The sequence below is a fragment of the Pelophylax lessonae genome (assembly GCF_965119305.1).
Source record: "Pelophylax lessonae genome assembly, chromosome: 1".
In the NCBI taxonomy this organism is placed as follows: domain Eukaryota; kingdom Metazoa; phylum Chordata; class Amphibia; order Anura; family Ranidae; genus Pelophylax; species Pelophylax lessonae.
Genome location: NC_138768.1, coordinates 247,646,328 through 247,663,052, shown reverse-complemented (window position 1 = coordinate 247,663,052; position 16,725 = coordinate 247,646,328). Strand labels below are relative to the sequence as shown.

The 16,725-nt window shown below is 44.2% G+C and overlaps 1 protein-coding gene across 1 annotated transcript in view; it reads left to right on the top strand.

Moving 5' to 3' along the window:
- Positions 1–7,738: 7,738 nt before the first annotated feature.
- The window catches only part of STX2 (syntaxin 2), a 121,698-nt gene continuing 112,711 nt past the window's right edge, over positions 7,739–16,725 (top strand). Inside the window, exon 1 of the mRNA XM_082267026.1 lies at positions 7,739–7,885. Within this exon, the coding sequence (XP_082123152.1) occupies positions 7,856–7,885 (30 nt within the window). The 5' untranslated portion in view covers positions 7,739–7,855. The remainder of the gene's footprint in view (positions 7,886–16,725) is intronic.

Below are 16,725 nucleotides of genomic sequence, written 5' to 3'. Positions count from 1 at the left end.
GTCCGTCGACGGACTCAGTTTATCTCAGCGGGGGATCGATCCGCTGATCCCCTGCTGAGCAGGCGGATGGCAGCTCTGTCTCCATGAATCCAACAAATGTGGACCGCTCAGGTGAGATATAACTCAGGTGCAGGTCGGATCCGCCATCCAGACAGTTCATAAATCATAGAAAAAAGGGTGATCGCACTCCGATGTAGTTGAAATCAAAAGATTGGAGTATATTTATTCTTCACCATACATCAAATACAAGACTGGTAAGACATGGGACAGGCAATAGGTTGACGCGTTTCATGATAAAACAAGTTGCTTACTCATAACCATACAAATGTTGTCTGAGGAAAAACCACAGATAAAGGGAGAGTGGCAGCTGAAGTAAATGAATGGTAATTATGCCATCTAGAGAAGAGCCGCTCCCATCACCTGTGGTTTATATCCACAGAAACCCTTGAAAACAACAACAATTTGTCACATAATCTTATACAAAACAAGGGGAAGGGAAAACCAACCAGAATTTCAATAAACAACATCAAAGCTTCACAATATACTTATATATGGATAGGTAACACTTAATAGGAAACCTATAAAAAACACATGTGTAGGTATAGTGAAAATAGGACCAAAACATATAAATGTGTATATGATTCCCAGAAAGTGTAACCCACATGTAATAGACATGAAGAGTAATAGTATAATGTGTAAAACAATAAAAAAATAATGATATGTGTATAATCAATTGATATAATGAACGTGTATGTCAAATACACGTCTATCTGACAAACATATGTTATGAAAAATACACATTCATCACATCATTGAAACACTACATTAAAAACCGAGAAACCAAAAAGGGGCCAAATATATTTATGACAAAAATCTATAGGCTTTTAGTGTCAATATGTTATATTAATTTGTCACAAATGCGGACCCAATAAAATCGATCATTGTATAGATGGGATTGGAACCTATGTATCGTAACGTGTGTCCAAAAACTATGTATTTTATATTATAATAGATATAACAAAAGGACACCCATATGAAATAAATTCATAAAAAGTGCAATGTGCATAGAAAATATAGATCTAAATAGATACAGTAGTTAGGTAATCAACAATCCCATCCAAAATTGAACTATAATCTGTCAGTTGGACATCCAAGGACCAAAAAAACACTGAAAACACCAAGGAAGACTAGTGGTCATAGCAATTAATTGTATTAATTGGCAAAAATAGCCAGAAATATAGCCAGAGGAAAACTAGACAAAGAAAACAAGAAGAAAAGAGAGAATGTAGAATATGACCGAAACAAGAGACTCAAGGAAAGAAGAAAATTAAGAGAATTAAGAAAATAATGAATCCATGAAATTGGTCAACAAACATAGATAATCCCAATAAATGCAGAAAATTATCAACATGATATATCACAGATCATAAGGGGTGTATCTGCACAAACATCATCACAGAATTCAATGACCATTAAATGTACAGGACTCATTATAAACCGCTAATATAGCACTCAGTATGATATTCATGTAGCTAGAAAACAATTAATATAGTAATATACAGTAGTTATTTGTTTGTTGTTTTATTATATTCTATATTCTTTTATGCTAATCATGTGAATGGCGTGTACAAGCACGGTTGTAAAAAAATACAGACACCACATATTATATGGCCAAATAGAAGGAATATTCATGATGTAATGTAGACGATACTGGCAGCGATGATATGTTAAATATAAAGATGATTATAAATATAAGTGTGAACTTAATCACAAGAAGTTGCCATTCATATAATCATAGATCATGAATAAACCCTCTATTCATACAAGGAGAACTAACCAACGACTTAGGCAAAAAAATGTGTCACATCCCACTCGAAGTTGAGCCCTGAGGCATTTACCTTTGATAAAGTCATATTTGATGAAACGCGTCAGACTTTGCCTTAGACAGCCAGGACCATGCCAAAGCCTGCCTCATCTGTGTGTCTCTTACATGCTGCTCTTGTACCTGGATGTTTGTAAGTGTATCCCTTATTGTTTTTAATAAATCTTTTAAGCGGAGTTACACTATGTTTGCTTTGTTCTTTTCATGTCATTTGGGGAATTCTACTTCCTTCATCCTGTGATTGCAAACTTGAACATCCTTGGTTGCAGCATTTGGAGATCCACCTGTTACCATATGAGCCCATCTGACCCATTTGTTGTATGGCATTTTGGGTCCAGTCCTTCTGGTGAGCACATATTTTTGTCTCCTGCTGGTGTTGGGATCTGGCGTCCATTGTGACCACACACATCACCCTGGATTCCAATTTTCACGCTCTTCACTTGGGACTTTTTTATCACCTTATTTCACAATTTTTTGATTGCTTGAGTGATTTTTCACAAATCATTTTTTCAGCGCTACACGTTTATATATATATATATATAAGTGAGTGCACAGGCATTTGTTACAGCCCTGGTAATTGGCAGAGGAAAGTGCATCGGTATATGCTGAGTGACTGTATAAATGTCAAGAGCACATGTGCTTAGGGTCTTTCAGCTGGAGAGCGGGGTCCCGGAGGGAGTGGCGGCTGTCCCTCCTCTGCAGAAGCTGCCATGCTGCCTCAGGGGGTCGACCTGAGAGTCAGAGAAAAGCTGGACCCAGAGGTCCTGCAGAACTGACTGGAAAGGAGACACTGGAGAGGATCTAATTCTGCCTACAGTGAGTACAGATCTGTGTGGTGGGGCCTGTCCTGAGAGTGCCACCCCTTCTGCTAGAAGAGTCAGTGGAAAGGTGTCAGATAAGGGGATACTAGAGAGAGTTCTGAAGATAATGTAGTTGCATCAAGTCTACTGCTTTAGGAAGCAAGAGGACCTAATTTTTCAATACAAGGGGCAGTGTGGTTAAAGCAGCAAGTCTGGTTCCACAAATGGATGACATGACCGTATTGAGCCCAGGATCGTTGCAGAGGTATTCTGTCATTACTGCTAATTGTTTTTGCCTGCTGACCCCTAGTGGTCAATTGTAGGAGGTGAGAGGCGCTGATACCCACTGGTGGAGGTGTTCACTAATTTGGTGTGTTGTTTATCCTCTTTACACTAAAGGGATCTTGATCTTGGCACCCTCATATTTCTCTCTGGACCCTTATGGACTTTTTACTCTACCATATATTTGTCATCAATTTTAGCGCTGCACTTATATTTGTTTATGGTTCCACAAATAATCTGGTGAGGCCAAGTGAGAGTTGTCCTTATCAGCTGTAAAATAGTTGAAGTTGGAGTATCCCACTATTCCCTTTTCCCATCCAAGTTCCACAGTAAATATAAAACCAAATCCCCTGTACTGTTTATTGAGTAACAAACAACACACGATAAGAAAATCGGAAGTAAATTTTCATCCGACGAACGATCTGCCAATTTTTGGATCGTTAGCATAGTGCTTTCCACAGCCGATTACGAATTTTCGTATAACAAAAACTGGATGTGCAGGCTATAAAATATTTATTGTACATGAACACAACGTCCGATTTTCATTTAATTAGTACAATTTTTGTCCAAAAAAATTGTAAGAGCAAGACTAGGCATGCTCAGTAATTAAAGAATACATACAAAGCAATTCAACACATGACATCTTTGCTGAAATTAAATTCTGTCGTACGAGAATTTTCGTATGAAAGTAACCTTTTCACTTTCGGTACTGTATGAGACTAGCATGCAACAAAAAATGCATGAAAATTCATCTGATAATCTGATCGTTTGTACGAGGCTTTAGGATGAATGTGTGAACTGTCCCCTAGTGACTGTCTTCAGGTAATCAGAGGGAGACCCAAGAAGTCATCACACAGCAAGCTCTACGGGGATAGTGCTACAAAATATTTGCTTTTGGGTGTAATATCACTTTAAACCTTTGAATATTTCTCCTTTTGCCTCTCTTGTGTCTAGAAAATGAACGGGTCCAAACTCAATATTCCCCATGCACACATTCATGAGAATGGCTATAATGATGCTGGGTGTAATGACCGCCAGCTGGAAACCACAAACAATCTGAATAGAGAAATGTCACCTAGCACACCAAGGATTCCTCAGAAAGGTCCAAAGCTTTATTTACATGGTCACACAGTACACATACTGTAATGTTTTGGAGCCACACAGGGCCCCCTTGTCAAGCAAGGGGGCCTGCGTGACTCCAAAACGTTCCTGTAATGGCGCTTTTGCGCTTTTCCACTGCATGGTACCGCATGGTACGGTGTTGGAACGGTTCGGTACGGCGGCGCTTTTCCACTACATGGAACCGAACGGTACGGCTTGCTTAAACAATACCACCTCGGTTGTGGTTCCAGGAGGGCCGTATCGGTACCCTATCCCACAATCCTTTGCATGCAGCCTTGACTGTTTGTCACTACTAGCCACTGATTGGTCAGAGAATCGTTGTTATCCCACTCACTATTAGTGGAAAAGCAAACCGTACCAAACCGTACCGAACCGTTCCAACACTGTACCATGCGGTACCATGCAGTGGAAAACCAAACAGGGCCAAGCAGGGCCGAGTGGAGCCAAGCCGGTAATTGCAGTGGAAAAGTGCCATATGTGTGTCGTGTCACCATGTGAATAAAGTTTTGGACCCTTCTGAGGAATCCTTGGTGTGCTGGTGACATTTCTCTATTTAGAAAATTAATGGCACCCACGCACGCCTGCAAAAGAGCGACGCGTTTTGTTTGTAGGTGAGGACCAGAGTTATTCCCAACAAGTGTATGTGTGAACCGTGCCCAATGGCACTCCAAACGCATCTAACAAACAAAGAGCATTACTGCAGGTTCAATGAGCCGTGGTTTTTAAAAGTAATCGCCCCTGTTGCTGTACTTCTTGTGTGTTTGGCAGTCTGTTGATGGAACAGTGAAAATCAAGCATTCTATAATGTAATAATCAGTGGCGGCTGGTGCTCAAAATTTTTGGGGGGGCACAAGCAGAAAAATTAGTGACCAGCGTGCCCCCAAACAATGCAGAGTGCCACAGCATGCCCCTATCAATGCAGAATGCAACAGCATTGCCCCCAATCAATGGATAGTGCCACAGGATGCCCCCCAATCAATGCAGAGTGCCACAGCATGCCCCCTAATCAATGCAGAGTGATGCAGAGTGCCACAGCGTGCCCCCCAATCAATGCAGAGCGCCACAGCATGCCCCCAATTATTGCAGAGCGCCACAGCATTGTCCCCAATCATTGCAGAGTGCCACAGCGTGCCCCCCAATAATGCAGAGCGCCACAGCATTGTCCCCAATCATTGCAGAGCGCCACAGCATTGTCCCCAATCATTGCAGAGCACCACAGCATTGTCCCCAATCAATGCAGAGCGCAACAGCATTGTCCCCAATCAAAGCAGAGCGCCAAAGCATTGTCCCCAATCATTGCAGAGCGCCACAGCATTGTCCCCAATCATTGCAGATCGTCACAGCATTGTCCCCAATCAATGCAGAGCGCCACAGCATTGTCCCCAATCATTGCAGAGCGCCACAGCATTGTCCCCAATCATTGCAGAGCGCCACAGCATTGTCCCCAATCAATGCAGAGCGCCACAGCATTGTCCCCAATCAATGCAGAGCGCCACAGCATTGTCCCCAATCAATGCAGAGTGCCACAGCATTGTCCCCAATCATTGCAGAGCACCACAGCATTGTCCCCAATCATTACAGAGCGCCACAGCATTGTCCCCAATCATTGCAGAGTGCCACAGCATTGTCCCCAATCATTGCAGAGCGCCACAGCATTGTCCCCAATCAATGCAGAGCTCCACAGCATTGTCCCCAATCAATGCAGAGCGCCAAAGCATTGTCCCCAACCATTGCAGAGCGCCACAGCATTGTCCCCAATCATTGCAGAGCGCCACAGCATTGTCCCTCAATCAATGCAGAGCGCCACAGCATTGTCCCCAATCAATGCAGAGCGCCACAGGGTGCCCCCTTCAATGCAGTGTTGGCTCCCCCCCCCCCCGAGACCAATGCACTTACCTGGCGGCGGCTTCTCTTCAGTCCCGGCGGCGGCATTTCCTCACTCTGTCCCCCGGCGCGTCTCCACGAGTCCTTCCGCTCCCGCCTCCTCCTCGGCCAATGGCAAGGGGTTTGCCTTGCGGCCAATCAGGAAGCGCGTATCGGACACGCTTCCTGATTGGCCAGGAGGAGGATCGGTGTGGCAATAGCGAATTTTCATTCGCTATTGTCACACAATGGGTGGGCTCGGGACGCAGTGCCCCGAGCCCACCCTTTGCATCGCCCTATTAGAGCCTTTGGCTCTAATCAGGTGATGTAAAAAAAAAATCCCCATTAAGCTCCATGCATCCGGCGCCCCTGCATGCAGATTAGAGGGCCGGATGCATGGATGGGGGGGCGGCGCCCCTGCGCCCCCAACACACCGGCCGCCACTGGTAATAATACAACTTGCGTTAAACTGGGGTAAGTGCCTCCGCCATCACATAAGGAACGCTCCCTGGGAGGAGCTAACAACCTGTTTCCCGTGGCTGCTGAGCGATGCCTGTGTACATAAGCAGAACATTCTAAGCTAGGAGCCATTCCTAGAAGTTTCTGGGCTCATTAACCACTTGCCAACCGCCAGCAGTACATATACTGAAGCAGGTCGGCTCTCTCCCGCGAAACGACGTAACTGTACATCGCTTTGCAGGACCGCGAATGTTGCAGTCTTGCTAAAAATTGCTGATTGCTCCCATTTGTCACGGGGGAGCCAATCAGAGGGTCTGGTGGCCGCAATTGCCACCAGGCACCCATGGTTGCTCCCAAGGGAGACAGAACGGAGGTCTGCTGTTGTAAACACAGCAGTCTGCTGTTCTGTCAGTAATGAACACAGGGATCCTGTGTTCCTCTTACCGTATTTAGTAAATACAACCCCCACACAAGTAAAAAGCACCCCTTAGGGACACATTTAACCCTTTGATCGCCCCTGATGTTAATCCCTTACCTGCCAGTGTCATGTGTACAGTAACAGTGCATATATTTATTACCACTGATTACTGTAGTAATGTCACTGGTCCCCCCAAAAGAGTCAACAGTGTCAGTTAGGGGTCCGATCTGTCTGCCGCAATGTCGCAGTCTTGCTAAAAATTGCTGGTTGCTGCCATTACTAGTAAAAAAAAATGAAAAAATTACATCTTTCCCGTAGTTTGTAGACACAATAACTTTTGTGCAAACCAATCAATATACACTTATTGGGATTTTTTTTTTTTTTTTTTTTACCGAAAATATGTAGCAGAATACAATTGGCCTAAAATGATGAAAGAATTAGATTTTTACATATTTTTTTATTGGGAGTGCTATATAGCAAAAAGTAAAAAATATTGTTTTTTTTTTTTTTTTTTTATAATTGTCGCTGTTTTTTTTGTTTATAGTGCAAAAAATAAAAATCGTAAGGGTGATGAAATACCACCAAAAGAAAGCTCTATATGAGGGGAAAAAAGGACATCAATTGTATTTGGGTACAGTGACTCAGTTGTCAGTTAAACGAATGCAGTGCTGTATCCCAAAAAAAGACCTGGTCATTAAGGGGAAAACTTTCCAGTCCAGAAGTGGTTAAAACAAACTTTCTTTTCCATGCAATGTAATGATCACATGACCCGTTCCCGCAGGCGCTGAGGCAGAACGAGGCTCGGAACGCACCAACATGGAACGCATCCAGCTATTCCCAGCTTATAGAGCGACGTGACCACGCCCACCCATTTTCCATCGGCCCTGGGAGGAGCACATGCGCAGTGTTTCCCCTCTCCTGCTCCCAGCAGTGTGGTTGCTGTGGTACCGGGCGGAGTTCGGGAGGCGGAGAGGACAGTGACCGGGAGAGACGCTCCGTGACTCTGGGGATTCAACAGCTTGTGCCGGCATGAGGGACCGGCTGACCGAGCTGTCAGCGGTAAGTGCTCGCTGCTTCTGCTGGGAGCGACAAAGCGAATAACGGTCCTGCAATGGGCGGAAGGGGAGAAGGCTGTGTATGCAGAATGTTTATCATTGTCAGGGGTGGGCAATGTGCTGGTTCCTTCATCCGGGCTTTATCTTCTTCTATGCATGACATGGGGTACTACAAGTCTCAGCATGTCCACTTTTTCTGTGCCTTCCCCTGCTGTGCCATTGGCAGCCCATTCATTGAATAGACTGCAAATCGCACAAAAAAAGTAGTTGATGCACCAAATCGCATGGTACTGCGGAAATGTGTGCAGGCGAATCTTTGGCATGCCATTAACTAAAGCTACACGATTCTGGATAAAATGGGAATCACGATTTTTTTTTTTTTGCTTTGAATAAAGATCACGATTCTCGGCATAACATCATTTTTTCTTACATTATACAAAAAAAATGGGCTAACTTTACTGTTTTTTTTTTTTTTTTTTAATCCTTAACCACTTTACCACCGGAGGATGTTGCTGTCTTACGTCCAGGCCACTTTTTGCGTTTCGGCACTGTGCGACTTTAACGGACAATTTGCCCAATTTGTTTTCTGCTACCTATGTTTGGTAAAAAAAATCACAATAAGCGTATTTTGATTGGTTTGCGCAAAAGTTATTGTGTTTACTAACTAAGGGAAAGATTTCTGTCATTTTTGGTGTTTTTTTTTTTTTTTTTTTTAACAAGTAATGGCTGCGATCTGCGATTTTTTTTTTTTTTTTTTTTCTTTTTTTTTGCGGTACTGTGACATTGCGGCGGACAGATCAGACACTTGACTGACATTTTTGACACTTTTGGGGGTACCAGTGACATTACTACAGTAATCAGTGCTATAAATATGCACTGTTACTGTAAAAATGACACTGGCAGGGAAGGGGTTAATTTTATTGGAGAGGGAGGGGTTAATGTATGCCTGGTGCTTACTAACGTGTGTGGGGGGAGGTGACTGAGTGACACAAGGACAGATCGGATGTTCAGCTATGCTAAACCCTGCAATCTGACCCTGCCTGTCACTTAGGAGATCCGCCCGCTCTGTTTACACAAGCGGGCGGATCTCCAGACTCGATTCCCTGACGATCGGGGAAGAGCGGCGGTGATCACCGCTGCTCCTCCCCTGGCCCGACTCCCGTTGTGATTGAAAACAGCGGGAGCTAACCTCTGGCAGCGTGCGAGCGCCGCCCACAAGGGGAGGAGTCCAGCGACGTAGGTCTACGTCGCTGGACGAAATCGAGCCACTTTGCCGCAGTACAGTCCCAGTGACTGGTCGGCAAGTGGTTAAAGTGTATTTCCAAAAAACTGTGTTGGAAAGAATTCGGCGCAAATACAGTGTAACATAAAAATATTGCAACAATCGCCATTTTATTCTATAGGGTCTCTGCTAAAGAAAAAAAAAAAATATATATAATATGTTTGGGAGGTTTTAAGTATATTTCTAGCAAAAAATACAGATTTTTATCACTTCCTGCAACCCTACATACCATACGTCGGCTTGCGGTAGTGGTTGTCCCAGGATGATGCCAGGCATCACCCCGATACCGTTTTTTAGAGCCGACGGTTGGCTTACAGGAGATAACCACCGATGCGGCTCAGCGGCCGCCTGGCTGTTATCCCTCCCTTTGCGCAGCTCTGCCCGGGTCTCCTGTTCCACTTGGAGACCCGAGAAACCAGCCGCCACGTCCGCCAGCTGGTTGGAATCCCGAGCAAAGTCGCATTTGGCTTTTATCCGGCCTCCGATGTAGTAACCCGGAAACAATGTCACTACTGGTTTACTCGGTTGCTAACTGCGCCAATTTTAAAAAAACTGTCAGTATTCAGAAATGCACATTTTGGTATTTTGAATACTTTTGAAGTGCAGTGGAGGAGTCTGGGGTCTTTCAGACCCCTGATCTCTCCATAAAGAGTACCTGTCACTGCATATTTTCTGTCACAAAGGATGTTTACAGATTTTTTATTTTTTTTTAAAACAGTGCTAAAAATAGAAAATTTTAATAAAATAGGAAAAAACATTTTTTTAAACACCACCTTCCCTGTAAGGTTGCCCACGAAAGAAAATGCATACGTAAGTCGCGCCCGCAAATGGAGACGGTGTTTCCAACCGCACATGTGAGATATGCCAGAGCGAAAGCAATCATTTTATAAAAAGACCTCCTCTGTACCTCTAAACTGGTAACCGATAAATTTAAAGCGTCGCCTATGGAGATTTTTAGGTACTGTAGTTTGTCACCATTCCACAAGTGTGCGCAATTTTAAACTGTTACATGTTAGGTGTCTATTTACTCGGTGTGACAACTTCTTTTACAATATACAATAAAATTGGGCTAACTTTACTGTTTAGTTTATTTTAAATCCAGTGAAACTTATTTTTTCCCACAAATAGCGCATGACAAAAAATTTTGCAATGACCGCCATTTTTATTCTCCAGAGTCTTTTTACAATCTGTATGGCTGAATTCGCATCGCACAGACAACGTATTTGATTTTCAGAGCAGTGCGCTCCGAATCACATGTGATGTCTGTCATCGCTATAGTGTGAATCGGAGCTTACAGACGGAAGTTAATTCCTTTTGATCTAAATTCTAAAAGAAGGAAATGATACATTGTAAAGTATTGTGTTTTTATAGTTATCTCGCAGCCTTAGCAATGTTGATAAACATTTGCTGGAGGCTTTTTTTTTTTTTCTTTTGACAGCTGAGTGAACGAGCAGAGAATGGCCCTGTAAGAATCGAGGATCTGGCATTTTAAGATTGTAACGGAGGAGGGGGGGGGGGGGGGGGTGGTGTGAATCGAGATTGTGATTTATTAACGATTACTCGTAAAGCTCTACTGTCAACAATGCATTGGCGCATGCAACGGATCACAAAGGTGGTGTGGGAAACGTGCAAGGAATGCGTGAACCGGCCCTTTAGGTCACAGTACACCTTTTATTATACCTGCCTGTACTATCTTTGTACGACAAACCCTTTAGGTTTTCCATGAGCGCCTACTTTATCAATCCAATCAATTATTATCCAATGAGGCAGGCCCTTGTACTACATAGTTGGTAGATTTAAAGGAGATTGTACAATCAGATTGTAATGTGCGTGGTTAGTTTTGGGGGTGACACAGCATGGTTTGTGTCCTCTTTGTTTGTTCTGCTCTCTGTTGATCTGAAGTGTGATCTGATGAGCTCAGGGGTCCTGCAGAAAATGTAGCAGCTTTATTTGTAAGGCTGAGGTTTTTAGTGGCACAGTAGAGCTGCACAATTCTGGATAAAATAAGAATCACAACTTTTTTCCTTAGAATAAAAATCACAATTCTCAGCGTAACCCCTTTCACATTATCCAAAAATGTGGATCCCGACTCCATGGTTGTGATGATGCAGTGCCTGGACCGACTTCTGTGACATCAGCAGAGAGCGGACTTCAGAATGCTGTCTGCTGAAAAGAGGTCACCAGGAGTGCAAAACGATCTCCACTCCTGTGATCTATAGGAGATTTACAGCAAATCAAAACTGGCCTAATTTTGCAGATCAAAGTTCATCCCTTTGATCCAATAAAATCAAATGATACAATGCTTCTTATCTCTGAGCTGAGCAATGTTGTGATAAACTTTGCCCAAGAAGAGGAGGATCGGGGCTGCGCTGTGCAAAACCACTGCACAGAGCAGCAGGTAAGTAAAACATGTTTGTTATTTAAAAAGCCTTTACTATAACTTTATTAAGTATTGTCTTGTATTTGCACAGAGGGCTTGTTCATGACATCTGTGCTGAGTTGCGTTATTCTGCACAGAGCAATGCTAGAATGCAAAGAAAACAATCATTTCCTCTGTGCCCCATTTATACAACATTGCAGTGACTGCAAAAAAGAGTCGAAGATCTACCAGAACAACATGGGAGAAGTCCAAGATCACCGGGCACAGTGTCACCTTCTTACATCTGATGTAACCTCAAATTGCCGTGCTACCTTGTCATAATTGTGGGTTTAACCACTTCCGGACCGTCCCCTGCAGTTTAACGTTGGTACTTTTACATTAAATACCGGGGCTATTGCAGCAGATAGCTGCCACAACCCTGGTATTTTCTTACTTAGCCGGCGGTCCTCTTTCACTTTTATGGGCGTTGGGAGAGGTGCCCCCCCCCCCCGCCACTTCCCGGTCGTTTTACCCGCTTACCGGAGCAGTCGGTAGCGGAAAGAACGATTCGGTCCTCTGAGGCGGTATGCAGGAAGTCGAGTGAGGGCAAGATGACCCCCAATTGACTCTATGGCTTTGGAGGACCGGAGCAACGTCATACATCACCTCCACTCAATGGCCTTAAAGGGCCCTTTTTTTCCCCTTGCTTTTAAAGCAGAGTTCTGGCCACATACAACTTTTTTAGATAAAAATACCCCCCCTAATCCTAATCTATCCCTAATTACCCTAACACTAACCCCACATTACAGCTCATTACAGTAAACAAAGATAAATACTTGCCTTTAAAATTGATTGCAGTGCACGGCCATCTCCGTTGTGGGTGTCTGAAACCGCTGTGTCCTTCTTCCTGGAACTGGCTACCCAGAATGCTGATCGCAATCTCGCGCTTGCGCTGTAGAATGCAATTGGCATTCTGAATAGCGGCCGGCCGTTCCCATTGCATCCTGGGATTGATGACGCTCATCTCCCAGGATGCAATGCGAAGGAGGAAGTGACGTCGGCGGCCGTGTCCGCAGAGGGAGGAAGAGGAAGGAAGGTAAGTATATTTGCATTAAAAACAAGATGAGTGAAAAGAAAAAAAAAATGTAATTATTCAATTCTTTTTCAGGTACTTTAAAGCAAGAGGACAAGCAAAAAATAATTTTTAGGTGTAGATGTGAGATCTGAGGTATTCTTGACCCCCCAGATCTCACATTAAAGATAACCCGTCATGCCTATTTCTATTACAAGGGATGTTTACATTCCTTGTAATAGGAATAAAAGTGATCTAAATGTATTTATTTTTTGTAAAGGGACAGTGTAAAAGGTAAAATAGGAGAAACATTTTTTTTTTAGCCGCCCTGTCCCTCCGAGCTCGCACGCAGAAGCGAACACATACGCAAGTCGCGCCCACATATGTGCACGGTGTCCAAACCACACATGAGGTATCACTGTGATCGTTAGAGTGAGAGCAATAATTCTAGCCCTAGACCTCCTCTGTAACTCTAAGGGTCCATGTACACGGGACGCTGGAAATGGCCGTTTAGGAGCAGTTGGGCGTTTTTTTCAGAAGCCCCTGAACCCATCTACATTTTATCTTATCTGTCCATGTACACATGGTCGTTTACAGTCATTTGCAGGCAGTTGCGTTCAGGGACTTTTTTTTAGAACGCAATTATTTGCGTTCGAACGTATGTTTCCCGGCGTTTCAAACGCACAAACGCGTCTGAACACGATGACCCGCGTTTAGCGTTCGCGTTTTTCCATTTTAAAGGGGAATAATTTTTTTGACCTCCTAGGAACGGTTCTAAACGCAAACGCCTGCAAACGCTGCTAAACGCGGGTACAAACGCGACCGAACGGACGTTTCAAGCGTCCTAAAAATTCCACCATTAAAAGGGACTTTTAACAACGTCCCGTGTACATGGAGCCTTAGCTGATAACCTGTAGAATTTTTTAAAGCGTCACCTATGGAGATTTTGAGGTACCAATGTTTGTCGCCATTCCACGAACGTGCGCAATTTTAAAGCATGACATGTGGGATATCTGTTTTCTATCTTTTACATTATAGCAAAAAATTGGGCTAACTTTACTGTTTTTCCTTATTTTTTTTTTTATTAAAAAAGTATATTTTTTCCAAAAACAATTGTGTTTGTAAGACCGCTGTCCAAATACAGTGTGATATAAAGTATTGCAACGATCTCCATTTTAGTTTTTAGGGTCTCTGCTAAAAAAAAAAAAAAATATATAATGTTTGGGGATTCTAAGTAATTTTCTAGCAAAAAAATACTGATGTTTAACTTGTAAACAACAAGTGTCAGAAATGGGCCTTGTCCTTAAGTGGTTAAATCATGTGCCAAGGAGGTAACAAATGGCCTCCTCACCACTTGCCAAACACACTCGGATCACTTTTCAGAGGAGCAGCAGTCTTGTGACTGAGCCCTTAGTTGCATTCGGCAGCGGCACCCCTAGGACTCTTTCACATTCAAAGTTGGTGGGTGGTAAAACCCTGCGGTTGAGTTGCGGTTTTACTGCTCCCTATCTCTACCACCTTTAGCTGCTGAGGCAGCAGACAAATGCCGTAGCAGGAATTAAACCCCTTGTTGCTTTTGGTGGGTGCTACCGCCTGCCAGTTGCGACCCATTCAAGTAAATGGGGCCGCTCTGCCAGTGCCCCGCAATTGCATGCTTCTGCGGGGTCCAAGGGGTTAAGGCAGGTGATGAAAAAGCAACACAATGCTGCCTTCTTTAACCCCTTGTTTGCTGTACTGCGCAAGATTGCAGGGTACTTGCAGAGTGGCCTCATTCACTTGAATGGGTCATGCTTGGCAGGTGCTACACCCACCAACCATGACAGGACGTATAACTCCTACTGCGTCTGTGACGTGTACATCCCTGGCCAATGCAGCTAAAGCGAGTGCTTTTTGGGCAGGGGTGATAAAAATGTCTAAACCATGGGATTTTACCAACTCCCCCCAAATTGCAAATGTATATAAACCCTTACTGTTCTGAGCCCTCTATAATGCTGCTTTCACATTGATGTGCTGCGGTTTACCTGGTTGTAATGCTTTTGCAACTTTTCTTGGTTAGCTGCACTTTTCCATAGACTTCTATTATATTCTGTAGGTGTTGTGCATTTTATGAAAGCGCACCAAAACTCCTGCATTCAGAAAGTGTACCAAATCTGCAGGATATAATAGAAGTCTATGGCTAAGCGCAGGAAAGCTGAAGGTACACTGCACTGCACTCGCAGTGTGAGTAAACTGCAGCACATCAGTGTGATGCTGCAGCTGTCCCATATTGACTTTTAAGACCAAGAATTGAGTGATCACAAGATCGCTGATCGCTCAGTTCTCTGTCTGCAGAGAATGGAGAGCAGTGACTTTGAGTCACTGCTCTCCGCTCTGCCCGCTGAGATGGGGAGGAGGTAGGCAGAGCTGGCTTTGGCTCTCCGCTGCTCGCTGAGAGCCAGAGCAAGCTTTTAATCATGCAGCTGTGTGGATCCCCACAGTATGGTTGGGATCCTATCAAAGCCTGGAACTACTCTGTGGTGTCAGCAAGCAGCGGCTGAATCTGGGTCACAGGAGTGCAAAAATAAGTGCACTTCTGTGACCTGCAAGAGAAATCTGGCCAAAAAGCTTTAGTCATGCCTCTATTTTAAAGTAGAACTCCAGGTTTATTTCGCTTTAAATAGTTATATAGGCCAAGCTGACCCAAACAAGCAATTTCCATTACACGTTGATCCAGCATTAGCTACATACAAGAAGCAGCGCTGTGTTTCAGCAGCAGTATAGGCAACTTTGTGTGTCCAACTAGGTGCGTGACATCACCTGGACTTCTCTTTTAATTTTAATAACATCTGACACTCCTGGATCTGAGAGAGAAGCATAAAACCAAGACTTGATTGGGCAAGGTCAGACATAGCAGCTGCAGTGACTGTTAATGATAACAGAGATCAGAAAGATCAGCTGTTAGTTTTTGGCTGCAGTTAGGGAGCGGTGTGATATGCATTTCAGATTCCTCTTTTTTGTTACTAACTTTATTTGAAGTGCACAAAGTGACACTTAAATCACGTCACCGCACAGCAGCGCGGTGATATGCAGTGCCCACTTATGCCCTGCAGTAAAATGCAGCATTTCTGCATTTTACTGCACATTCGGACTGCGTTGCAGTGCAAACAGAACACTTAGAAAACAACTGTGTTCTATCTTTCCTACCGGTGACTGATGGTCATCCAGCATGGAATAATGCCCTGTGATTGAACCATAAGCCAAACAGCTTAAGGGCCCATTCACAAGATATATATTGGGCTACGCTGGGCAAGCCACAAGGCATGAACAAGGCAATTTGCCTTCAGTTCGCACCACTGAATGGGCATTCTCCCAGCTAGCCATATGCTATTATGAATTATTGACACAAGCTCACACCAGAGCAACGGGGGAAGGGCTGAGCCGCGCTGTTTGTTAGTGGACACACACAGCCCGGCGCAGGAACGAGCCTGCACATCTACTTGCTATGAGGGCAGACAAAGATGAGGAAGAGCAGATAGCACCAGCGGGGGGACTCCAAAAAGGGAAGTTCCACTTTAAAGGGATTGTAAAGTATCAAAGTTCTTCACCTTAATGCATTTTATGCAATAAGGTGAAAACCTTTGCTGCAGTGCCCCCCCCAGACCTCCCCTTTTTCTTACCTGTGCCCATTCGTTCCAGCGACCGGCAGGGGCCTCAACTCATTGGACAGATTGATAGCAGCAGAAGCCATTGGCTCCGGCTCCTGTCGGTCAAATCCAGTGACACGGGGGCGGTGCCGTGTCCCACTGTCTGTGTCAATTGACGCAGCAGCGGGACTCGGGAACGTGCCCCCCAGGGAAATCGGTTTTCTGTGGGGGCACTCAATGAAGAGGCGGAGCCAGGAGCTCTGCTCGGGGACCCCAGAAGAGAAGTATTGGGGCTGCTCTGTGCAAAACCCTTGTACAGACAGAGCAGGTAAGTATAACATGTTGGTTATTTTTATTTAACCACTTCTGGACCGGAAGGTTTTACCCACTTAATGACCAGGCCATTTTTGCGATACGGCACTGCGTTAATTTAATTGACAATTGCCGGGTCGTGCAAAGCTGTACCCAAATAATATCGATGTCCTTTTTTTCCCACAAATAGCGCTTT